Genomic DNA, 26,538 nt, shown 5'->3' with positions numbered 1-26,538 from the left:
AGTTATCCCGTTATTATACTTTCTCTGTGTACATCCGCATACTGCACAAGCCGGCTTGCTTAAAAATACAAGCGAGATCAAGCAAAAACGCCACCAACAATAAAGAAGGACAACGTGGATGCAGCAGCCCACAGGCCCATTTGCCCTACCCCGAGTGCACGGGGATTATGGCTGTGCGCGAGGGAGGGAAAACAGACCAACCTCTGAGTCCGTGGCCTCAACCCTTTGCCGCCATGCTGTCTCCCGCTCTCAATTCAACCCCTTGGGTCCTGGCTGGGGGCTCACTGGAGACGACGAGATGAAACCTGGCCAGATCAATGCATGCACTGCAGGGCAGACCGCGTAAGTTAGCATATGCTAGAGGAGAGGCAGCAGGCAGCCGTAGGGAACGAAGACAGAGCAGCAGAGAGAAGTAAACCACCATAAGAAGGGTGCGGTGCGGAGCGGTGTGGAGCGATGCAGAGTGGAGCCTCTTCCCCCCCTCCCCCTCCTATCCGATGCTTGACTCCCGATTGCAGGAAACAAAGCAAAACAAAGCAAGGCAAGGCAGTAGGAGGTGCTTCACTGCTTTCTGCACATTTACTAATGCGATTGGACTACTGCGTGTAGCTGTGCAGGATTGCTGGCAGCTGATTGGTGTTCAATAAGACTGGGTGGGCCTGAGCCAAATATGGGTGGGCCTGTGCCCACCCAGGCCCACCCGTAGCTACGCCCCTGATATAGATGAGGGCCATGCCTAATGGCCAGTTTCCATTTCAGCCACAAATAAGTAGCAAATTTCAGTCGCAGATTCAGTTTCAGCCGAAAATGATTTCTGATCTGAAGAAGAAGGGTTACCTTTGAAAGCTAATCAAAAAATGTATTAAGTTAGTCCAATAAAAAAGATATCATTTTATTTTATTTTCTATGTTTTGTTTTATTTCTATTTATTAGCCAAAACTAAGAAATTCAGTTTTGGTTACCCTCTATTTAAAAAGTTTCCTATGGTTGAGACATATCACCTTATTGTGCATTTCTGTATAGAGATTTTCTGTTAACAGAACTTCACAGTCAGCTATGAGATAAGTAACCTTTTCCAGCTCTTTCTTACAGAACCTACAAATGTCAGTTTTTCTATGCTTGCTGTGAACCATCTCATCCGTAATCCACTGTCCTGGGCTGCAATTATCAATAACTCATCCTTAGGTTTCAATTCACCTCTCTTTAACCGTTCATATGTCTGGTTTTGATCAATGAAGGATTCCTGGAGTAACACTTTGTATTTCTCACTGTACTTGCCAACTGTTTTTCCACATGTGCTGATCTAATTCTTTGAAGAATTTTTTCTCTTTGTTTTACAAATTCTGTTGCGTACTTTCCTATGTTGCTTGTGAATTCTCATTCATTCCTTCTACCCACCTGAAGGCTGGTCTAAGTTTAATGATGAAGATAAATTCTGCATATTTACTCTCATAAAGGTGATAGCCAAATTAGACCTGAACTGGAGAGACCAAGAGGGGCATTTTCGAACGAGGACGACCATCTCTAAGGGCGCACAACTCTAAGGATGTCCCCGTGAAGGGGCAGGGCATCCCATATTATCGAAACAAGATGGACATCAATCTTTCGTTTCGATAATACGGTCGGGGACGCCCAAATCTTGACATTTAGGTCGACCTTAGAGATGGTCGTCCTCGGTTTTCGGCGATAATGGAAACCAAAGATGTCTATCTTTAAAAAGTCCAAATCCAAGCCCTTTGGTCGTGGGAGGAGCCAGCATTTGTAGTGCACTGATCCCCCTCACATGCCAGGACACCAACCGGGCACCCTAGGGGGCACTGCAGTAAACTTCAGAAATTGCTCCCAGGTGCATAGCTCCCTTACCTTGGGTGCTAAGCCCCCCAACCCCCCCCCCCCATGTCCGCCTGCCTGAAGTACACTGTACCCACTACAACTGCTCCAGGGACCTGTATACTGCTGCGATGGACCTGAGTATGGCATTTGCGGCTGGCATAGAGGCTGGCAAAAAAGTATTTTTAAACTTGTTTTTTATGGTGGGAGGGGGTTAGTGACCACTGGGGGAGTAAGGGGAGGTCATCCCCAATTCCTTCCAGTGGTCATCTGGTCAGTTGGGGCACCTTTTTGAGGCTTGGTCGTGAAAAAAAATGGACCAAGTAAAGTCGGCCAAGTGCTCGTCATGGACGCCCTTCTTTTTCCTATTATCGGCCGAGGACGACCATCTCCTAATCACGCCCCAGTCCCGCCTTCGCTACCCTTCCAACACGCCCCCGTGAACTTTGGTCATCCCCGCGATGGAAAGCAGTCGAGGGTGTCAAAAAATCAGATTTCAATGATGCCGATTTGGACAACCTTGCGAGAAGGACACCCATCTTCCGATTTGTGTCGAAAGATGGGCGTCCTTCTCTTTCGAAAATAAGCGTGCAAGTCTCACAGCAGAGGTGTGAAAAGCAAGAACAAACAAGTTTCAGTATGGCAAAGAGATAACAATTTTATTGGATACTAAATATCAATGATCCAATGCAGCCATGTTTCGGTAAGACCTGCATTAGGGGTATGGTACAATCATCAGTATCATTGGTGCAATGCATGGTGAAAATCTTGCCAAATCCCAATTGTTCTTAATTTATTAAAGAACGAATTTCTCCATACAGTGCTTCTATATTATAATTTATGTGCATTTTTTTTAGCAATCTAGGCTTAAGCATTTACCCCAGTGGTCATTTCTAAAATATACTCACGTATTTGCACTGCTATGCTAATATTCTATAAAGGAGAGCATGCACTTACATTGCATTATAAAATAGACTCCAAATAAGCACCTTCTTGACACATAAATAGACACTCCTAAACAGAATTCATCTCCACACATATAACCTCATTCTATAGGGCTCCTTCCTCCTTTGGCTTGAGGAATGTCCAATCTCAGCATATACTGATTCTTATAAATTAGCTTGTGGGCATGGAGGAGATTTCTTGTTCATACATCCAGTTTTTCAAGATTTTTAAAAAGGCCAGTCTACAATTCTAAAATTGTATGACAGCGTGGAAATTGCCAGCTGATTAATGGCTTATATCCTATTCAATGATGTTAAAGCACTTTTCAATAATCTCCTACAATATTCTTTACTGATCTGTCAGTAATTTGTGCTTACTTGTCATTCTCCTCCACTTCTAGCTAGATATTTATATACATCTTCCAGTTCAGGTTCCTTTATTTCAAAGTCATAAGTTAGTGAGATGTTTTCAGTTCTGCTCAATTTCTCTCTAAGAAAGATTGCCTTAGCACATTTGTTTATGCCAAAATTCAACTTAACATTATCTGAGAAGCTTTTCACTGCACAAATGTGGAACAGTAGAGCTTCAAGTCACCCACAAACAGTAGGTGTGATATAACCTCTAGATCATTATCATCTTTAGGATTAAGACTAAATCCATAACACAAGGGAGAACTATGCAGGTGGTACAGCCACACAGGGCACAAGGAAGACAGGAGAGAAAAAAAGAGTGTTCCCCATCAATTGACTCTCCTGTGATGGTTGTGCACAGTGGGTAGGATGGAACACTAGGGGGAATGTTGAACAGAACATGATTCCAGCTCAGGACACTCCTGACCCAAGGAGATAATAAGAATATTCAGTGTATTAAAAGCCAAACAAAACAAAAGAAGTAACTAACTCGTTAGTCTCACTCACACACACAAGGAGTACTCAGGCTGCATATACTGCAGCAGGACATGTTTATCCACTTCTACCCTTGCTGAGATAACATTTAACCATTTCTCTGACCTCATGTGCAACTTTCTTTAAATCAATCACCTTACTTTCTAACTCTTCCTACTTTCTTACCCTTCTATATGTTACATCTTTGCTTTACCCTTCGCTATCACCTATAATGTTCTATTACGTATTGTGTTGACATTGTAAATAGTATACCATGCCATACTTTGTATTGTTTTTTAATATTTTTACTGCTGTAATTGTCTATTGCTCATGTTTGATCTATTCTTACTGTACACCGCCTTGAAAGAATTCCTTCAAAAAGGCAGTAAATAAATCCTAATAAATAAATAAATAAAAGTGAGAAAGGAGCAGGGTTGCTATGAGTCCAGGGGGCAATTGCTCCAAATGGGTTAGTTTCTTGCATACCATGACAGGAATGAACCTCACTCTTAAGCCAGGGCACGTGGAGTATGATCATCTCAGACTCTCAAATTTACTGCTAACACTCACCATAGTATTTGAATTGTGCCAGACAGCTTCTTTCTGAAGTTTATGAGATGTAACATATATAGGCAACTTATCCAGGTGCACTTGGAAGTTCTTTCTGGTCAAGCCCATGGCACCCAACGGGAGTGTGGAAGTTGACTCGTGAAAGTGGGAGTCTCCTGCTGAATGTAGGATAGTTGGCAGGTCTGTGTGTATACTGGCTGTACCAGTATAAGTTTACCCGAATATCAGGCAGGCAGTTCTGTAACAGGCCATTCTGCACATAAACCACTGTTTTACCCATGAAAATCATCTTTGCTATGACAAAATAAATAGTATTATAGTCAGTTTAGAAATTCACAGCATTCAAAGGGACTTACAGAATACTTTTGTATTTTTATAGTCATCTTCATTTACAGATTGTTGGAAAATACTGGCCAAGGAATGATGAGAAGGTGTTCCAAACATCAAGAATGGAGGACCTGGGGTGGGGTTGTAGAAAGGATCCTCAGAAGATATGCTGTGCCCACAGTGAAATCTCCATCTTCTCCTGTCCAGCAGCCCTGAACTATAATACCTTAAAAGGGTGGATGGATTTGTCACAGTCTGACGCTCTCTCCAAGGGATGCTCAACTGTCTGATAGCTCCAATCTGCCTCCAAGTGTTAGCTCCCCTTCCCTGGGATTAGTTTTCTGCTGGATGTATGAGCAATTCAATATGTGACAGATTTTAAACATATCCTTCAATGGTGAAATACTTTTATAAATATTTTATGTTCTCTCTAAAGTCAGATTTTTGCACATCAGTTGGTTACTAATTTTTGGCAGGCTGTTCTAGCTCTCTCTTGTAGCTTATTCCTACTTTCCCAGTAAATTCACTTTGTGTCCCAGCTTGGCAGTCCTTGATTTTCTTGCAATGTTTAGACATAAATGTCTAAACAATGTTTTCCACATATTTTGCAAAGGAACAAACACTCCTCTGTTAAGCAATAAATGAGCAGTTCGTAAAATCAGAAATTTAGGAAGGTTTGACAGGGCCCAAATTCAGAAAGTGAAAGGATGAGTGAGCGCTGTGTCAGCCTGATAAAAGTGAAACCAGCAAGAAAATCAATGTAATTACTTTGTTACACAATATTCACCAGGACAGGGACCACAGAAATATATATGGATAATATATATGTTCATTCTTGTCAGATATTCAGCCAGTTTATGAACAAGTTGGACTGTTGAATATCCAGGCCATGTAGGGGGTAGTTCTGTAAAATAGGTACTAACATTTACAGAGCTGCAAAAGGGTCCCAATTTTTGAGAGGGAGATTTTAGCATACGCCCCAGCCCCACGCACTCTGCCTTGGCTCCGCCTACTCTACCTCATGCCATCTACCTCCTATGAGTAGGCATAGGAAAAAAAAAAGATTTTAAATGCTCTCAGGTTTCAACCTAATTCATGTTTAATGTGGGATATAAATTACATAAATAAGTAAATAAATAAATCGATAGAAACTCTGAATGTTGAGCACTGATTCTCATAACATGATATCTGTTTTAGAGGCCTTTTACCTTGAGAAAAAAAATCTCTTCACAAATATAACAGTGCTAGGGTGTCCCTATAACTAGCCCCTCCAAATGACACACTGATTATGAATTAGAACAAATTACTACTCTAACTATGAAAAGTTATTCCGTTATTATACTTCCTCTTTGTACATCTGTATGCTGAACAAGCCAGCATGTTTGAAAATATAAGTGAGATTAAATAAAAATATGCTACCAACAATAAAGAATGACAACATGGAAGTAGCAGCTCATAGGATTGCTTGCTTTGTTTTGAGTGGGAAGGGGAAACAGAGACTAACCTATTGGCTTCAACTTTTTGACTGCATCCCCGTTTCCTGTTTTCATCCAACCAGTTATCCGCAAATTTTCAGCACATCATCGGACAAGTTTGGTGGCCAAATATGGCCGCGTCAATATGTGGAATGTCTTTGGCAGGTTCCAACTTAACCAGCCAGCACTGAATATCAACCAGGCCGGTTAAGTTGGAACCAGCTAAAAATAACCTGGATATTCAATGCCGGTCACCAGAATTGGCCCGGCATTGAATATCCGGGCTCCGCACTGATCAAGGGAGGCAGCCCAGCTACCTCAAGCGGTCTGAATATCAGCCCAACTGTTATTAAATTATCCCCATCAAGTTAGAACTGCTATTTGTGCAGTCCAGCTTATGCATTTAAATCATCCTGACAACAGCTGAATATCTGTCTATCCACATACTTATAGCCCCGCCCCTGAGATGCTTCTCACTCCACTGTCACATTAGTGCACAGTAATCCATTAATGTGCATTACTAAGGTGGTTGTTCCCCCGCTGACTTCTATGCCTGAATCCTTACAGCTAGCCCAGGTAGTCATTTTGCCAAAACCAGGTCGAGATTTACAGAAACCGGAGTCATACAGACCGATCTCGTTGCTCAATTATCAAGACAAATTATTTGCAAATGTTTTGGTGAATCGTCTATCTCGTATACTTCCTGATATGATTGAGGATTCTCAAGCGGGTTTCGTGCAAGGCTGCAACATTACCAAGAATGTGAGGAAGATTCTTGCTACTCTAGAGGTGGCAGCTGGTCAGGCTATGCCCTCCGTGTTGATCAGTTTTGATGCTGAAAAGGCCTTTGACAGGGTGGTGTGGGACTTTTATTTGAGGTACTGGATACTTACGGAATATGTGGGGTTTTTCAGGAAGCGATTCGGGCTCTGAATTTTCTTCCTCAAGCTTAAGTGTGGGTGAATGGACTGCTTTCCTCCCCCTTTTCCATATATTGTGGTACCAGACAGGGTTGCCTGCTCTCACCGCTTTTGTTTGTCCTTACTTTTGGACCCCTCCTCAGTGACATTCAGAGGAATTCAAGCACACAAGGCTTTCAATTTTCAGATACCTTTAAAATAGCAGCATTTGCTGATGATTTGTGCGATTAATCACCAAGTCTCAATAGGGGCTTTGTTAGAATGCATGACTGAATTGGGGGATTTTTCAGGCTTTAGGTTAAATCTCGACAAATCAGAAGCCTTGCAGAGGGAAGGGGATCAAGGTGTGGCTTCGCAGGGACACTATCCGTTGAAATGGGCCGGTGAGTCTTTTCTTTATTTGGGGGTGTTATTGTCTATGGAGACTTCCGGACTAAAGCAATTGAATGTCGCTAGGTTGTTAAAAGACACTAAGCTTCATTTCGAGAAATGGAGTCATTTACCTTTATCTTTAATGGGCAGGATTAATCTCTTTAAATGATTATTTTTCCTCACTGGCTTTATGTTTTACAAGTTTTACCATTACGCCTTTTGTGGAAAGATTTACAGCTGTTAAACAGACTATGTAGAAACTTTTTGTGGGGGGAAGGAAATTGAAAATGCATCTAGAATACCTTTATGATTCCTGGCCGCAAGGAGGTTTAGGCTTACCTTGCCTTAGGCGCTATAATCAGGCTTGTCTTCTGCAGCACCTTAGGGATTGGTTGTTCGGTACTGAGCAGTTTACTCCTACACCATGGGAAAGGGAATTGTTTACATCTTGACATTTGAATTTTCTTTTGCATGCCCAGACAAAAAATTTGCCTTGCTATTGTCATAGGAGTATATTGCTCCAGCCACTGAGAGGCATTTGGCAGGTTCTTTTGAATTGTTGGAATCAGAACCCGAATGTTAATGATTTATTGCAATGTCGGGGTAATGCTGATTTTCCACCAGGGATAGAGTCTGATCTGTTTAAGTGATGGTCGGACATGGGCATTGTTTTAATCAAGCATTTTCATGCTTTTTGGCAACGTAGTGGCATTCAAATGTTTTGGAGGTCGCTTCGTCGATACTTAGGGATTCTTTTCGGGCACCATGTAGTCTTTTCTTGGAAGAGAGTTTTACTGAATAAATGGGAGGCATATGGGATCTCGGACAAAAATTCATGCTTACTAATTAGTAAAGCTTATGCATTGGAGAAAAAGTGCATACTTAAGCATTTGATGCAAGAGGAGCCTTCCTCTTTCTGGTACTGGAGAAACAGACTGCATGCCTTCATGTTATTTATTTATTTGTTGCATTTGTATCCCACATTTTCCCACCTATTTGCAGGCTCAATGTGGCTTACATAGTACCATGATGGTGATCGTCAATTCCGGTATGAAAATACAGAGTGGTAATGCGTTAAAGTTCATAAGTGACAGAGAAGATTAGGTAGTCAAGGAGGAAGAGTTAGGTTTTGTCCAGTTCTGGTATAAAGTTTCGCTGTGTTGCAGGGTTCAGGTGTTTAGGATGAATTGTTATGGTTTGCCTTTTCGAACAAATTGGTTTTTAATGATTTCCAAAAGTTTGTTAGGTCATGCATTGTTCTCATGACATTTGGAAGTGCATTCCATAGCCGTGTGCCTATGTAGGAGAAGCTGGATGCATATGTTGATTTGTATTTTAGTCCTTTGCAGCTTGGGTAGTGGAGATTTAGGTATGTGCGTGCTGACCTTTTTTTGTTTCTGGTTGGTAAGTCTATGAGGTCTGCCATGTAGATCGGGGCCTCGCCATGAATAATTTTGTGAACCAGGGTGCAGATTTTGAACGCAATTCGTTCCTTGATTGTGAGCCAATTTAGTTTTTCATGTAGGGGTTTGGCGCTTTCGTATATCGTTTTTCCAAATATGAGTCTGACTGCGGTGTTTTGGGCAGTCTGGAGTTTCTTAATAGTTTGTTCTCTGCATCTGGCATAGATTGCATTGCAATAGTCTAGGTGACTTAGCACCATTGATTGAACCAGGCTGCGGAATATTTCCCTCGGGAAGAAAGGTTTAACTTGTTTGAGTTTCCACATTGAGTGGAACATTTTCTTTGTTGTAATTTTCGGCAGGCAAGGGCTGCTAGGAATTCCCCAAAGGGAAGAAGGGCTTTCATGTCTATCTGGAATTGCTACTGTCAAACTATCTCCCATAAAGCAAGAAGCGCTGTACTGAATAGGGGGTTGTTTTGGGGATCTTTGCTTGGGTAGGGGAGGGAGGATTAGGTATAATGGAGGTTATCCTTTCAAAGATGATCTGGGGTCATAAGAGTCCAGACGGTTGCTTGATATCTTTGTCTAGACTTGTTGTTCAGTTGTTAGATGTTGGGTTCTTTGATAGTGAATCAGGGGCGTAGCCAGACCGCAAGGTGGGAGGGGGCCAAAGCCCAAGGTGGGGAGAGCACATTTTGGTCACTGCCCCCTCCTCCACTGCTGCTGCTGTACATCTTGGCCAGCGGGGGTCCCCAACCCCCACCAGCTAAAGCACCACCGCCACAAATACCTTGACTGGCAGGGGTCCCAACTCCCGCCAACCGAAGACTTCATCCAGCGCTGGTCTCCGGTGCCTCTGCATTGCCTGCCCTGCTCCCTCTTCCCTTCACATCTGGTACACTCCTTTTAGTGAAACTGAGCATGCTCAATTTCACTAAAAGGAGAGTGCCCAATGTGAGGGGAAGAGAGAGCAGGGCAGGCAATGCGGCAGCGCCACCGCAGACCAGTGCTGGACGAAGTCTTCAGCTGGTGGGGGTTGGGGATCCCCGCCAGCCAACCAGGCCCCCTTGGCCCCACCTAGCTATGCCACTGTCCTGAATAAAAACCGTTAAACCTTAATGTGCATTACTAGTAAATTGGTTCCACCGTATAAAATGAGACCTGTGCGTTAATGCACATTAGCACAAGCTAACACTTGTAGTACCTTTTAGTAAATCAGGCCCTTAAACAAATAAATTTTATGTGACCAATAAAGTTGTCTGCATTAAGGTCCCTGTGGCAGCATGGCTAGCGTCTGGTTGCAGGAACTCACACACACGTAGGGTTAACATATGTCCAGATTTCCCCGGACATGTCCTCCTTTTCATAGGACTGTCGGGAGTCAAGGCATTTTTTTCCAGCCAGCCCGTTTGTTCAGATTTGTGAGCGGGTGGGTGGGCGGGCAGGTTGGCAGGCTTGCCTTCCCCCCCTCCGAAGCCTCAGGGTGCCCTCCCCAAACCAGTAGTCTAGTGGCCTCTTCGGGGCAGAAAAGAAACCCGCTCTTTTCTGCCTGCTGCCGTTGACCTCCTCCCTGCCAGCGCCTCTTCAAAATGGCTGCTGAGACTTCAAGCAGCGGTCTCACAAGACTTCCTGCCCTGAAGAGGCCACTAGACTACCAGGGCGCATTACAGTAGGTTCGGGGAGGGCACCTGGCGTAGGGTGAGAGGGGAGGTGGGTGGATGGATGGAGTTGTGTGGGTGGGTGGGTGGAAGGAGAGAGGGGGCTGTAAAAAAGATAGATGGAGTATGAGTGTAGGGAGGGGGATGGGAAAAAGATTGGTGATAATGGGGAAGTACATGGAGGTGAGGAAGGGAAAATGGGGAAATACAGCACATGGATAGAAGAGGATTGAGAGGAGAGGAGAGAGGGACATGCCACTCATGGATGGAACGGAAAGGAAATGGGAACATGCTGCTCTTAGGTGGTCAAGGTGACTGTGCATCAGGGTGCGGCGTGGCAGGGTTAGGGATGAGGGCATGCCTGGGGATGGTGGCTGGGGACAGGGTGGGCAACATTTTATTTTTTGTGTCCTCTTTTTTGTCTCTGTAAATATGATAACCCTACATACAGGTTGCAGGTAAAAGTCAAAGTACTTTGTTTAGGTACACAAAAGGGGTTGTAGTCAGATCTGTTACTTCAAAGGCTTAGTTCTTTTGAGTCTCTCTCTCTCTCTCTCTCTCTCTCTCTCTCTCTCTCTCTCTCTCTCTCTCTCTCTCTCTCTTTCTCTCTCTCTCTCTCTCTCTCTCTCTCTTTCTTAATATAGTCCCAGTCAATACTCTTCATGAAGCTGACTCCTAGCCAGGCCCAGACACTCTGGCAACTAATGCCACCTCAAGTTCCTTCTGAATAGACAGCAAATTTATACACTTTAGGAATACTCTGCAAGGTTCCTTGGCAGTCTTCTGTCCATGTATCGCTAACTCCTGGAGGCTGACTTGACTGCTTACAGTTTCCCACCCCAGGGAAACACTTAGTTCTGGTTACTTCTTTTCCCTGGCACTCCCCTCGGACACTGTAACCTCAGTTGCCACTTCCTTAGAGACCTCTTGACTTCCTGGAAACCTCTTTACTTGGGGCTTCTGTGAACTGTTCTGCTTTAGATCATTTAACCTCCTCCCTACCTGAGCCCTGCCCCTCTGACGCAGCAGGTTAGTGCCACCTGCCATAAGGGGTTCAACTTCAGCCTCAGTAAGGGAGTGATCCTACTGAAACCCAGCCATGTACCACCCATTCCCTCAAATTTACTAGAGGACTAAAATTTTGAAGTTACTACACAGTAATAGAAAAAATGAATGCATGACAACTGCAAAACATTTGTATTAACTGGGCAGTAGTGTTAATTTGGCTCGGGTAGCCCTACCACCGCTTTGTAAAAGGGCCTCTGAGTGTCATCTATGTCAGATGTCCACCTTGAAAACACAGCCCTAAACGTGCATTTCAAATGTTTTATCCTAGATACCAGCATTGCACTTGCTGAAAAACTTGAATCAGCCAATACCATGCAGTTTTTCTAGCAAATAGGGCCCTGAGATGCAGTCCCACACCAGCCATCAAAAAACAAAGCCTAAATGGGATCATGTTTCTAGCCTGGCTAAACACATGCTTTCTTTGTCCAATGAGTACCATTTTAGTTCATATATTCCACAGCACAGACTCTGACAAAGTGAGGCTTGTGTTTAATATACAGACCCCTATGCTTTTAATTTGTGTAAGACTCTGTGACTACTGAAATTTCAGCAGTATGTTACTTACCAAGACAATTATGGCCATCGTGAGCCAACATGAATCCATCATAGCAAGTGCAGCGATAATTGCCCGGAATGTTGAAGCATTCATGGACGCAGCCTCCATTGTACTCGTTATCGCATTCGTCAATGTCTGAAGAATAAAGCACAAGCTGGTATGATGGATGTTTGTTTTTTTTTGCGTAGACAGGTCTTATATAAATGGGAGCAGTTACTGGGTCACTTAAATTGCAATTGTCTTGCAAATACACTGGGCTTTTTTTATCATTACTTGTTTGATGTTATTGAAAGCTACTGAAACATTTTGATTTGCATCAAGTGTTACGTGACCGCTTCTTGATTAAGCTGACAAACGAGATTTCAAATGACAACATAAACCAATAGAATTTTCTATTTATCCATCCTCAAGGCTATGTTCATGGCTGGAGTATTGGGGAGGGTTTCCCCCCTCATTCTGTACTTTCCTTAAAAGCTCAAACAATTTAATAAAAGGGACACATGGTCTATCGCACACTGCCAACCAAAGAGAAGGGGATTTAGTAAAATTAGCACATCAGGAATTCAATGTGCCAACAGGTCATTTGACTTGCACAGTTTTGAAATAAAGCATCTTTTGCCCATAATTTTAAGTCCCTGGAAGCAATGTCTGGAAACTTTGGCACCCAAAAAGACTAGACCAAAACCCACTTTAAAGATTAAGGGGCCCTTTTACTAAGCAGCGGTAAACACTAATACATGCTTACCGCACTCTAAAAGGCACTAGAATGGCAGACACTCAGACATCCCATGGTAGTCCTGGGATAGGCACACGCCAATCCTGTATTATAAAATATCACATTTTTTAGCGCAGGGGACATGTTTGGGGGCAGAGAGTAGGCATGCCCTGTGTTAATCGGCAAATTGTTGAACGCTGCAAATTACCACAGGTTTAGTGCGGGAGCCCTTACTGTGTAGTAAATAGGTGATGCTAAGGGCTACTGTGCTAATGGCTGCATGCTAATTGGGAAATTAGCACATGGCCATTAATGTAAAAAAATGAAACTGTGGCCATTTTACCGCCACATTAAAAATGGCATCAGTGCGTGGGAAATCCGCATGCCAAAATAGCAGAGGCCACGCTATTAGCGTGGCTTAGTAAAAGGGCCCCTATATTTTTTTAAAACTCAGGCTTAGCGCTTTTTGCACACATTTAATTTTTCTAACAAAACTTCTCACCTTCCAGGAGCTGTGGGATATTAAATCATTTCAGCAAAAGGCACACTGTTCCAAAACATAGCCAAGAGACTGGCTTGCCAGCATTTGCCCACTTTTCTTTTTTGCTTAAGAATTTGCTGCCCTAAGTATTTCTATATTACACTTCAATTATCTCCAAGAACTCTAGTTTAAAGTTAAAGCTAAATTTGGTTGAGAGTCCTTGAAAAACTGAATAAAGAGACACCGGAGGTCACAAAAAGCTGTATATTTCATTTTCTTTTCATGGTTGGATAAAGCAGTGTGGCTGCAGTTTTAATCCACTTTCTTCTTGAAATGCTTTTTATAATTCATTCATTTTTTCTGGTAATGTCATCCTTTGCTGATTTTGTTCTGACCTAAAGCAGCGAATGTGAGCTCCCCTAAATTAGACAATAAATGCATCATTAGTCATTTTAAATGGTCTAAGCATGAAAGGACTTAATCAAGAAAGCTATTAACTAGATAGCAAAATCCTATTCTATCTAGTCTAGTTCTGTGTTTCTCAACAGTTTTTCGGTGGCCGTGCCTCCTTTTCTAGGGGCCTCCTCCACAGCGAGGGTTAAGCTCTTCACCAACTGGCTGCTGCTTTTATGGTTCTCAAAGTTTCAAGTGAAGGATGGGTGTCAGGACTGTCTTAACTATTAGGCAGACTAAGCGGTCGCCTATGGTCATACTTCAAGGACGAGGAGAGGGGAAAAGCTCAACAAAACACAGCTGCAATCAAAGCAAATAGGTTCTGACAGTCTCACCCAAACTCAAAGGATCACCAAAATATGTTTCTTTCTGCAGGAAGAGTGGGTAATTATCAAACGGCCCTATCTCATCTTCCTGGTCCTTTTGGAATTTGCCTTTGTTATGACATTATTTTGGATTGATTGCAGCTGCTCATTGCTGTGCCCCCCCCCCTACCCTAGCTGCTGCCCTAGGTGACTAACTAGTTTTGCCAACTGGGTTGGGCCAGACCTGGCTATGAGTGCATATATTATTTTTGTCATTGCTATTTTTACAGGACTTCTTTATTGGCAGCAGCCCTACAGAATTTGATAACATGCATGTTTATTAAATCAAGTGTTGTCATAATCTGGATGCAAGTTTTGTAGGTTTTCAATTTTTGCTTTCTTCCAGAATCTTCCACCGTTTCTAACTATATAGCTCTTCCAGATAGGGAATTCCGTGCCAGCTATGGATGCATTCTGGAGTGCACCTGAAGAGAACTAACCTTCACAGTGCTTCCCATCCCCCTGGTAGCCAGGTCTGCAGATGCACTTGTAAGACCTAAGTGTGTTCTGGCAAATTGCATCAGGATGGCAGTCATCTGTTCCTCTGCTACATTCATCCACATCTGTAAAAATGAAACATGAAAAGGTACAAAAGGAACCAAATACTAAGCATAAGAGCAACTTTCTCTCAGTGCAGGGCAGAATTAAAGCCAACTGATGCCCTAAGCACAGCCCAACAATGGTGCTCCTCAGCCCTTCCAATGCTTAACTGACAAGACATCAAGACTCAATAACTGCTGAGAAATATCAGTATTGTACGAAACAAAACATCATTTATACTTAAAATAATTAGAAAAACACTGAACTTTGTGTTGGATAATGCGTATGGCAGATGGCAGTGAAAGAGTTAAGGGGCATCATAGCTGGGGGGAAAGCTCTGTGGTGCCCCTTCCTTTGAAGTTATGTTATTCTTTGTGACTTCTGTTGTTAGCGGTAGGCTGTCACTTACTAAATTACTGACATACAAAAGCAAGTTATTCAAAGGGAAAGAGAAGTCCAGGGCTTTTAATCAGTCAAAAGAAATACATATTAGTAATGAAGAATATAGTTTGTGCTGTATTTTTACTAAAACTGCATTACAAATAACAATGAATTATCAGACATTTCCTCTGTTGCACACAGAGGCACCTGTTGAAAAAGGGAACTAAGGTTTTGCACCTAACAAGCATTAACTGCACACATTAAGGCATGTTAAATGTAGACCTCCGTGGTAATTGCTGGGGGTGTTCCCTGCACTTTTGGGATGGGCAGCGATGCAGTTAATGTAAAGTTTGCTAACCCTGTGGTAACGGCACAACAGATAACAGAGAACTCAGCTATACCTCTGGATGTATCACCACATTATATGCCATGTTAGAAACTAATGCGCAATAACAACCTCCGCATTAACTGTAAGGCATATTCCCTGCCCAGTTCATACCGCCAGTGACAAGTTCTGTGTTCGCTGTTTAAGGGGAGAAGTTATCAATGTCGGCTACCATTAAGATGTGTTATTTTACTGTTAACCCTAGTTCTTAATACATAAGAACAAAAGCATTGCCATACTGGGACACACCAAAGATCCATCAAGTTTAATTTCTTGTTTCTGACACTGGTCAATCCAAGTCACAAATACCTGGCAAGGTCCCAAAAGAGTAAAACATATTTTATGCTGCTTATGCTGCTTATCCTAGCAATAAGCAGTGGATTTTCCCCAAGTCCATCTTAATAATGGCTTATGGATTTTTCTTTTAGGAAATTATCCAAACCTTTTTTAAACCCTGCTAAGCTAACTGTGTTTACCACATTCTCTGGCAACAAATTCCAGAGTATAATTACACGCTGAGTGAAGAAATATTTTCTCTGGTTTGTTTCAAATTTACCACTTGTAGCTTCAATGCATGCCCCCTAGTCCTAGTATTTTTGGAAAGAGTAAACAAATGATTCATGCCTACCTGTTCCACACAGTATTTTATAGACCTCTATCAAATCTCCCCTCAGTCATCTCTTCTCCAAGATGAAGAGCCCTAGCCAATTTAGCCTTTCCTCATAGAGAAATCTTCACATCCCCTTTATCATGTTCATCGCCCTTCTCTATTCCTTTTATAATTCCACTATATCTTTTTGAGATGTAGTGACCAGAATTGTACACAGTATTTGAGGTGTGGTCATGGAGTGATACAAAGGCATTATAACATTTTCATTTTTGTTTTCCATTCCTTTCCTAATAATTCCTAATATTCTGTTTGCTTTCTTAGCTGCCGCTGCACACTGAGCAGAGGATTTTAATGTATCATCAACGATGACACTTAGATCTTTTTCCTGGGCCGCGACTCCTAATGTGGAACCTTGCACCACATAGCTATAGTTTATGTTCCTCTTTTCCACATGCATTACTTTACACTTGCTCACATTAAACTTCATCTGCCATTTGGATGACCAGTCTCCCAGTTTTGTAAGGTCCTCTTACAATTTTTCACAATCCTCTTGCAATTTAACAACTTTGAATAACTTTGTGTTATCAGCAAATATAATTACCTCACTAGTTATTCCCATCTCTAGATCATTTAGACCATTAAGAATACTGAGCAATTAACTCTATTCTCTGTTTTCTATCTTTTAACCAGTTTTTTAATCTACAATAGGACATTACCTCAGTCCTATCCCATTACTTTCTAATTTCCTCAGGAGTCTTTCATGAGGTACTTTGTCAAATGCCTTTAAAAAATCCAGATATACAACATAGACCAACTCGCCTTTATCCACATGTTTATTCACCCCTTCAAAGAAATGTAGTAGATTGGTGAGGCAGATTTCCCTTGACTTAATCCATGTTGGCTTTGACTTATTAATCCATTCTTATATATATGCTCTGCAATTTGTCCTTTATAATAGTCTCTATTATTTTGCCTGGCACCGACATTAGGTTCACCAGTCTATAATTTCCTGGATCACCCACCCTTTTTAAAAATTAGCTGTATATTGGCCACCCTCCAATATTCTGATACCATGCTTGATTTTAAAGATAAATTACATATTACCAACAATAGCTCTGCAAGTTCATTTTTCAATTCTATCAGTACTAGGACTCATTGCATAAAATGGGACCTTTGCTAAAATAGCACAAATTACTGGTAAAATTAACCTGGGAAGCTGTGATTACCCATCCCTTTGGCCTAACTGTATACCCAACCCCCTGGACATGGCCTGGCATTGAATATTCAGGAATAATACAGCAGTGAGCAAAATGTTCTCCACTGCAGGCTGAATATTGACCCCTACAATAAAACCATTAATGGGAGGGAAGAGTATTTAGAGAGGGCGGGGGAGGGCTAGTAGGGGTGGGACGAATGCTTGAATGAATGCTTGGATGTTTGATTGTTGGTTTGTCTGACAGCTAGGGATGTTTGTGGGCGAGTTAGTGACGGGTGTATGTGGGTTATTCTTGGATGTAAAAAAAATACACATACACACAAAAATACCACTCAAAGAAAAACACCAAACTAATATTTTGGTTAAAGAAAGGCCATAGCTTAATTTATTGTAAAATGGCATAATCAGCAAATATCAGAGATTCCACATCCAAGCTGAAATAATTAAACATGTCAATTGTATATCATTCCAAAGGAAAATATTCTACCCACTTAAGCAGCTAGGTAGCTAGTATTCATAGTAATTTTATTTATTTATTATTTTATGTATTAGGATTTATTTACCGCCTTTTTGAATGAATTCACTCAAGGTGGTGTACAGTAAGAATAAACTAAACATGAGCAATTACAACAGTAAAAATATTCAAATAAAATACAAAGTATGGCATAGTATACTGCTTATAATGTCAACACAATACATAATAGAACATTTTAATTGACAGTGTACGGTTTAAGCAAAGATGGAACATATAGATAGGTAAGATGGTAAGAGGAGTTAGAAAGTAAGGTGACTAATTTAAAGAAAGGTGCACATGAGGTCAGACAGATGGTTAAATATTATCTCAGCTAGGGTAAGAGTGATAAACATGTCCTACTGCAGTATGTGCAGCCCCTGTCGTTCCTTATGTGTGTGAATGAGACTAACAAGTTAGTTACTTCTTCCATTAAAGGTCTGGTTGAAGAGCCAAGCTTTCACCTGCCTCCTGAAAGGGAAATGGGACTTGATATACTGCCTTTCTGTGGTTTTTGCAGCTACATTCAAACCAGTTTACATAGTATACACAGGTACTTATTTATACCTGGTGCAACAGAGGGTTAAGTAATTTGCCCAGAGTCACAAGGAGCTGTAGTGAGAATTGAACCCAGCACCACAGAATCAAAGTCTGTTGTACTAACCACTAGGCTACTCCTCCATTCTGGGGCTGGTAGAGATAGTCTTGTGTTAAACAGAGCCTTTCAGGGCATGCATTCCAGAGTGTGAGGGCTATTCCAGAGAAAGGCTCACTTGTGGGTATCACATTGAGTAATGTATTTGGAGAGGGTGTGGTTAGTGATAGTCCTTGAAAGGGCCTTAGTTCACAGTAATATAGTAGATAATGTTCAGATAAAGACCTGTACAGTCCATCCAGTCTGCCCAATTTGTTAAACTCATAGCATATGATGCAATATAACATATACGGTCTGTCCTTGCCATTTTCAGACAATAAGAAAATATCCCACAAACAAACAAAATAGGGATGCAAACAAATAAATCAAATAATGATGTGAGGACTGATTTATTTATTTTTATTTATTTGTTACATTTGTATCCCACATTTTCCCACACATTTGCAGGGTCAATGTAGCTTTCATAATACCATGAAGGCATTCGCCAAGTCCGGTATGGGAATAGTACAAAATATTATAGTGGGATAGGGAAGATAAGATTCAATCAAGTTGGGTTTGTGGTAAAAGGGTTTGTCAATGTTCAATATGATCTTTGATTTATTTGTTTGCATCCCTATTTTGTTTGTTTGTGGGATATTTTCTTGTTGTTATATTTTACATATTCTTTTATTGTGGTTTTGTGTTTATTATTCTACCTTGCCATTTTCAGGGCACAGACCTTGAAGTCTGCCCAGCACTGGACATACTCCCCAACAGCTTATCCATAATCAGGGCACAGACTGTAGAAGTCTACCTAGCACTGGCTTTATTTACCAATAACCATTTAATTTATTTCTGGCATTTATAATCCACTTAACCATTAAGTTCAAGGTGGAGAACAATTACACATTATAAGCAGGTACATTCTCTGTCCCTAGAGGGCTCACAATCTCAGGTGTTGTTTTTTTTTTGGGGGGGGGGGGTTACCTGAGGCAATGGAGGAAGTTAAGTGACTTCCCCAAGACCACAAGATGGCATGGGAATTGAACTCAAGACATGGGATCAAAGCTGACTGCACTAACCATTAGGCCACTCCACAAAGCACAGCTAAGTTGTGTTTTGATTCCATTCTCTCTCCATACAGGAATCCTTGTGTTTATCCCACACATTTTTGAATTCTGTTACCATTTTTGTCTCCACCACTTCCTGACATTACTCCTAAGTCAAGCCCCTTCCCCCTGCAACCTCAATTCATGTCCTATAGTTCTACCGCTTCCCCTCCTTTCCTCTAGGGTATACATATGCAGTTCCTAGAAACTCTTCTCATAAGTCCTATGGTCCAAACCCCATATCAATTTTGTGGCTTTTCTTTGAACTGCTTCAAGTCTAGAGAGATACGGCCTCCACAACTAAACACAATACTCCAAATGGGGCTTTACCAATGAGTTGTACACGGACATCAATACCTCTTTTCTTCTGCTGGTTATACCTATTTCTATGCAGCCTAGCATCCTTCTGGCTATGGCCACCACCGTATCACAGTTTTTCGCTACCTTGAGATCCTCAGACACTATCATCCCAATGTTCCTTTCCTGGCTTATGGTTATCAGCCTCTCACCTCCAATCTAGTACATCTCCTTTGGATTTCTGCATCCCAAGTGCACCACTTTGCACATCTTCACATTAAATTTCAACTGCCAGCCCTTAGACTGTTCTTCTAATTTTTGTAGATCTCATGTTTTCTACTCTCTCCAGGTATCTACTCTGTTTGAAATCTTTGTGTCATCCGCAAAAAGGCAATTGTTTCCTCCTAACCCTTCAGCAATGTCGCTCACAAACATATTAAATACAGTTGGCCACAGCACTAATCCCTGAGGCACTGCACTACTCACCTTCCTTTCTTCTGTGCAGGTTCCATTTACCACCACCCTCTGTTGTCTGCCAACCAATTTCCAATCCAGTTTACCACTTTGGGTCCTAACGTCATACTGCTCAGCTTATTCATGAGCCTCCAGTGAGGAACCATATCAAAGGCTTTGCTGAAATCCAAGTAGATTACATCTAGCACATGCTCTTTATTCAGTTCTCTAGTCACCCAGCCAAAGAAATCAAAAAGATTAATTTGGCAGAATCTTCCTTCGGTAAAACCGTGCACCTTGGACCTTGCAATCCATTAGATTCTAGAAGTATTTGTTTAGCACGTCCATTTTCTGCTCATAACTCTCCACAAAGTAGGAGATGGCAAATTTCAGTCTTAAAATTCCATTTCTAGCCTTCCTTATTTATTTACTAGTAAAAAAGCCCCGTTTCTGATGCAAATGAAACGGGGGCTAGCAATGTTTTCTTCTGTGTGCATGTGGGAGTGTTTGTGTCCCTGCCCTCTGGCCTCTCTCCCCTCCCCCCTCTGAGTCCTTCACTGTTACAGAGCCAGCGATTTGATTTCGTGCTCTGCTGTTTTCCTTCACTGACTGTTACAGAGAGGGCGGGGCAGACACTCATAGGGAAACCGGATATCTCGCCCCCTTCACACTTCCGGCTGGAGGCTTCATAGAACGTTGGTTTTGCCTTTTATATACAGAGATTTATTTATTTATTGCATTTGTATCCCACATTTTCCCACCTTTTTGCGGGTTCAGTGTGGCTTACAATAAGAAATGAATGATGGAAGTACAATTTGTTACAAATTGGTTATGGATTACATTGTGCAGAATTATGCGAGACATTCACCAGGATATCTGAAAAAAAGTCTAGTCATCTCTCTTAATTTTTGATTCTAACCGGTATTTTTGCTAACTGTATTTCCCTCTTTTCTTCTCTGAATTTTACCTGGTAATCTTTTCTGTGCTTCTCTTCTTCTATATTTCTTTTCCCTTCATTTTTTCAGCCACTTGTTTGGAGAACCATATAGCTTCAAGTCCGCTGGGTGGGGGGCAGGGGGGCAATATTCCCTGGTCCCAGCGTTGAAGGGAGGCCTGGCTGACTCAGTGGCTTGGGGAGCCTGGGCCCCTGCACTTTGGCCTCAGACCAGCCCAACTGCAGTACCTTGAATGGCTGGCAGGAATACCCAAGCCCTGCCAGTCAAATAGGTCCGAAGCATGAACCTCCCCTGGTGTAAGGAACTCAGCAGCATGCTTTCTAGCAGCCGACGCCGGCACTCCACAAAAGCTCAGTTCACGCACATGAACTGAACCTGTGCAAGGAATGCCAGCATCAGTGGTTAAAAAGTATGCTGCCGGCTTCCTTACACCAGGGGCGGTTCAGGCCGCAGAGCTATTTGGCTGGCAGGGCTTGGGCGTTCCTGCCAGCAAAGGTAACAATTTTAATGAAGGGGGGGAATGGAGTCATGGAGAGAGCAAAAAGGAATGGGTAGCTCCAGAGTCCCCCCTCCATGTGCTGTTGCCATGCCCCTGTATTTGGTGTGGTAGGGTGGGGGGCCCCCTAAGAGTGTTTATCCCGGGCCTGCTTTGTCTGTCAGCAGTCCTATATAGGTTTCCTTTTTTTTCTTGCTTTTGTTTACTTTCCTAATATAAAGATCTGTTACTCTACTAATAGCTGTTTTCAGCTTGGACCACTGCCCTTCCACTTCTCCTATGTCTGCCCATTCCATCAGCTCTTTCTAAGGTACTCTCCCATTTTACTAAAGTCAGCGTCCACGATATTCAGACTGCAGGAGATAAACAGGCTATCCCCTGCGGTGCACGTTGAACCTGGATATTCAATGCCCAGATGTTTCCAGTGACCAGCATTGAATATCTGGGGTTTTTTGGTCGGTTTGAAGATAACCGGCTATGTCAATATTCAGAGATAGCCGGTTATCTTTAAAATGAACAAAGATATACCAGGGTTTGACGCAGCAAAATACAACTGCCAAACCTGGTTTACAAATTGGCGGATAGCCGGTTATATCGTGTGATATAACTGGTTATCTGCTAGCCGCTAACCGCAGATAATCAGCAGAGGATAGCCAGTTAGCTTGACTGTTCTAAACTTAGTGAAGATGCGCTATTTGGAGGATCCCATATATTTTTGCAAGGGGATGCCAAGATATTGTAGCTGAGCAAAGGGTACTGCTGGCTGGACATATCCTAAAGCTACATAATTATCCATATCCAAAAACTGCAATGCAATGGACACCAACAAGTGAGAAGAGAAACAGAGGGAGACCAAAAAAAGACTTCATATAACACATTCAAAGAAGATCTTCAGTACCTGAGTACCAGATGGGAAGCAATGGAAACTGTTGTGGCCAAACACTTTCTGCCCGGTGTGCCCAAGCACTAAATCTAAGTCAAAGGCACAGAGCAGTAGCTTATTGGTTAGAGTAGCAGGCTGAGAACCAAAGAAACCAAGCTTCAAGTCCTGCTTCTCATTGTTGTCCTTTGTGACCTTGAGTAAGCCACTTCACTCTCCATTGATTGAGATACAAAGGAAGACTGTAAGACCTCTTAGTGAGAGAAATAACTACAGTACCTAAACTGTAGTTTTGCTTTAGCTTAAACCTGAAAAAGGAAACAATTAGACCCAAACCTTTACGTGGTGTGTAAACTCCAAATACTGTTCCTTGATGATATGTTTGCCTAGATATGTATTTGTGAAGGTCTAAGTCTTTTGCATGCCTCTGCTGAAATATGTATATGCAAATGCACTATAATAGGGGGCAATTATATAATCTAAGCGCTAATATTTATGTGCCCCTTGAATGCATTAAATACTAACAACACAAATAAATGTTCACCTACCCCCCTACTACTAACACCCACTTAACTTACATAGCACAAGCTTGTATTCTATAATGGAACCTGGGCACCCTCTGAGCATCTAGATGGAGGTGCCCAGTTGCAGAATTGTCCCCTTGGTGCACATATGTTGTGATAGGCACTTGTATGCAATACACACAGATGTGACTGACAGTGGGTAGTATAGCTACACTCTAGCACATCTGTATACACAGCTCACTCAAATATTTTTTGTACTACAGAAAATACAAACTTCAAACTGCACTGACCTGACTATGATTTGTTTGTTTTTAGTCATGTGGTCATATGATGTTGTGATTAATGTGTGATTATTTATGTATTATTTGTGATCCACTGAGAATTGTAGCCCGAGCCAAATATAATTCTTTAAAATAAATAATGATGAGTTCACCAGTGCAAGGAATCCACGCTGAGCATTACTGAGAGCTGGCGGTGCTAGTATTTACCTTTCAAACCCTGTGTTCAACACTTTTGAAGGCGTATAGTTAGAAAAGGCCGGGATACTGCAACTTCGCGCATGATCCAAACAAAACTGGATGTATTCAGTATTCTTAACTTTCATTTGTTATTTTCTGAAGCGCCAGGAGTTGAAAAGAGAGCTGGATAAACTCAAAGCAAACGTCGGCAGAGTGAAACTTGGCAGTGAAAGTGATGAAGGGGGAGTGATGGATTCAATATTTGTTTTCGTCTCATTTACGCATGCAGAACTAGCCTACCCCATGTGTTATGTGAGAGCCTTTCAACTTTTGGACATTTAGTTAACAGGAAAACAACTTCATGAACTCGCTGACAGCTCACCTTCTAACAACATTCCTTTCTTTCAACGATCTGCATCATATGCACCATACAAAATATTAAAAGCAAATGAATGTAAAAGAGCAAGTGATCGACACAGCAGAAAACATGCCGAATGTTTGCACTCTGTATGCACAGTAGGTACTCAATGGCACGCTGAAAAGATAAATAATTGCTCGCCTTTAGCAAGGATTTCTCCCAGAAGCTGCTTAGGATCTGATCTAATGCAAGTAAAAACAAGTGATCTTTTGCATGGAAGGAAGATGCACAGCTGATGCTCTAAGAGATGCTACCTGCCACCTGCGGCATGTGCATGAAGGGAGAGCGGGAGGAAGGACTTACCGGTGGCGGTTGGGGGCAAGAAGCTTCCCCGGGCTGGCGGAGAACAGCACAGCAACAGCAACAAGAGGAGCGTGGCGATGCGCGAGGCGCCCATCCTGCAGCAAAGCCGGCGCGAGGCAGTGGCAAGTTGGCCAGCACTCCCCTCCCCCCGGCGTCTAGCACCGCCTTCCCTCTCCTCCCCCCTCCCTCCCTCCGTCTCGCCCCCTCGCGCTCGTGCTGACTGCTGGGCCCCGCGCGCATTCTGCCGCGCAGTTTCGCACGCCTGCTGGAAGGTTGCGGTGAGGACACAAGTTAGTAGAAGGGCGGGTGGGCGGGAGTGGAGCCAACTCCTTCCCCCAGGCTCCTCTAGAGAAAAAATAGCACCTCTGAAGTGAGATTTCCTCTGAGCCAGAACATGCTGGAAATAAGTCAACAAACACTGAGCCCTTTTCTTTGGACCAGCTTCATACATTTGCGCCCAGCATTAATCTCGAAGTGGGTCTTTCATCATCCGCTCTGCACACTGCAGTCCAATGCATGAAATTACTCCAATAAAAGTTCTTACCTCCAGCTAGTTTGTTGACCTTTATTTCTGAACTCCATCCCTTTCCCCGCTGGAATTTCCCTTCCTCTGCTAGTCTGCTGTCCTTCAGTGTGGGTTTGAAGCGGCTCCATTTATCTAAATGTAGCAGTGCCCCCATTCGTTTTTTTTCCCTCTTGCTTTTATTCAGAATTCTCACTCCTTTTTACCTTCAGTTCAGTGGAATAGAGAGGCTGGAGATGTTTCTGAATGTCTGTCATTTCTGTAGCGGGTACACACACGTACGCAGCGCTGTACACAAGACACGTACGAGACAGTCTCTGCGCGTCAGAGCTTACAGTTTATCCAAGACAGACAACCAGGACACATAAGAGTTACATTAAGGGAATAATTAAAACAAGCATGGAACAGGTGAATAAACGGTTAAAACATAAAAGCCTCTTTGTACATATCTACAGTATGTGTGACTGTGCTGTAGTTTGTGTTGTGCAGGTTAATTTCATAACAGGGCCCCTGGGCTTGAAGCCACACAGGTGCATATGCTCAGCAGCCATATCAAGGGCTGTGCGCAGGACGTATATATGGAGGGGCACAAAAATTGCTTCCTATCCACTATCTCCTCTCAGTGGTGGTGGTGAAGTGGGCTTAGGGTTTACCATATTTGCAAATTGCAGAGACAAAAAAAAAAGGACACAAAAAAATAAAATGCAGCCCCACCTGTCCCCCCCAGCCTTGCCCTTAGCCCCACCATGTCGCACCACACAGTCACCTTGACCCCCCCCCCCCCCCCCAAGAAAGCCAGATTCTATAAGCTTGAAGTCTCGGCAGCCATTTTCAAGAAGCAGCAGCAGTGGGCAGGAAAGAGTGGGGTTCTTTCTTGCCCCGAAGAGGCCACTAGACCACCAGGGCGCATTACAGTAGGTCTGGGGGGAGACAGCCAGCCCACCCGCAAGCCCAGAAACCCGGACAAATGGGTGGGCTGGAAAAAACCGCCCGGACCCTCGACAGTCCCCTGAAAAGGAGGACATGTCCTGAGACATCCAGACATATGGTAACCCTAAGCGGGCAGTTTAGGAGGATGCCAGTGTGTGAGTCACACAGGGTGCAATTAGAGCTCGAACAGTCCTGCATATCCTGCACTTGTTTTATAAAGGCAACATATATGTCTATGTGTGTTTATAAAATAAGCCCCTCCTGCTCTGAGGCAGGCACAAATGGTCTGCCTAAGTTTGCACAGCAAGGTATATATTTTATAACATAAATGTGTATCTTGCAATCTATGTCACTGAGGATACCACCTAGGCTGTCTATTTAAATGTTTTATTGCATATTGTGTTGACATTGTAATGTAGCAAACTATGCCATACCTTGTATTGTTCTTTGTATATTTTTACTGCTGTAATTGTTTATTGCCTACTAGTAAAAAATGCCCGTTTCTGAAAGAAATTAAACGGGCGCTAGCAAGGTTTTCCTCGGAGTGTGTATGTTTGAGAGAGTGTGTGTGAGAGTGACTGTGTGAGAGAGAGAGAGAGTGAATGTGCGAGTGTGTGTGTGTGACAGAGAGAGTGAGACTGGGTGCGAGTGTGTGTGTGAGACAGTGAGTGTGTGTGTGAGATTGAGAGTGTCTGCCAGGGGCGCCCACCCCCCTCCCTTCCAGTTCCAGGGTCCCCCCTCCCTCCCTCCGTTCCAGGGCCGTCCCCTCCCTTCCTCCAAGTTTCAGGGTCGTCCCCTCCCTCCCTCTGAGTTTCAGGGTCCCCCCTCCCTCCGAGTTTCAGGGTCCATGCCTCCCTCTCTCCCTCCCTCCGAGTTTCAAGATCCACCCA

The 26,538-nt window shown here is 42.8% G+C and overlaps 1 protein-coding gene across 1 annotated transcript in view; it reads right to left on the bottom strand.

Annotated features, from left to right (window-relative positions):
* Positions 1-24,289, bottom strand: part of SCUBE2 (signal peptide, CUB domain and EGF like domain containing 2) — a 283,319-nt gene extending 259,030 nt beyond the window's left edge. The window contains exons 1-3 of the mRNA XM_030201013.1: positions 24,196-24,289; positions 14,465-14,587; positions 12,020-12,145 (exon numbers count right to left, since the gene is read on the bottom strand). Of these exons, the coding sequence (XP_030056873.1) occupies positions 12,020-12,145; positions 14,465-14,587; positions 24,196-24,289 (343 nt within the window). The remainder of the gene's footprint in view (positions 1-12,019; positions 12,146-14,464; positions 14,588-24,195) is intronic.
* Between the last annotated feature and the right edge of the window lie 2,249 nt (positions 24,290-26,538).

The sequence above is a fragment of the Microcaecilia unicolor genome, chromosome 4 (assembly GCF_901765095.1).
Source record: "Microcaecilia unicolor chromosome 4, aMicUni1.1, whole genome shotgun sequence".
NCBI classification, from domain to species: domain Eukaryota; kingdom Metazoa; phylum Chordata; class Amphibia; order Gymnophiona; family Siphonopidae; genus Microcaecilia; species Microcaecilia unicolor.
This window is presented reverse-complemented; position numbering and strand designations above follow the sequence as displayed.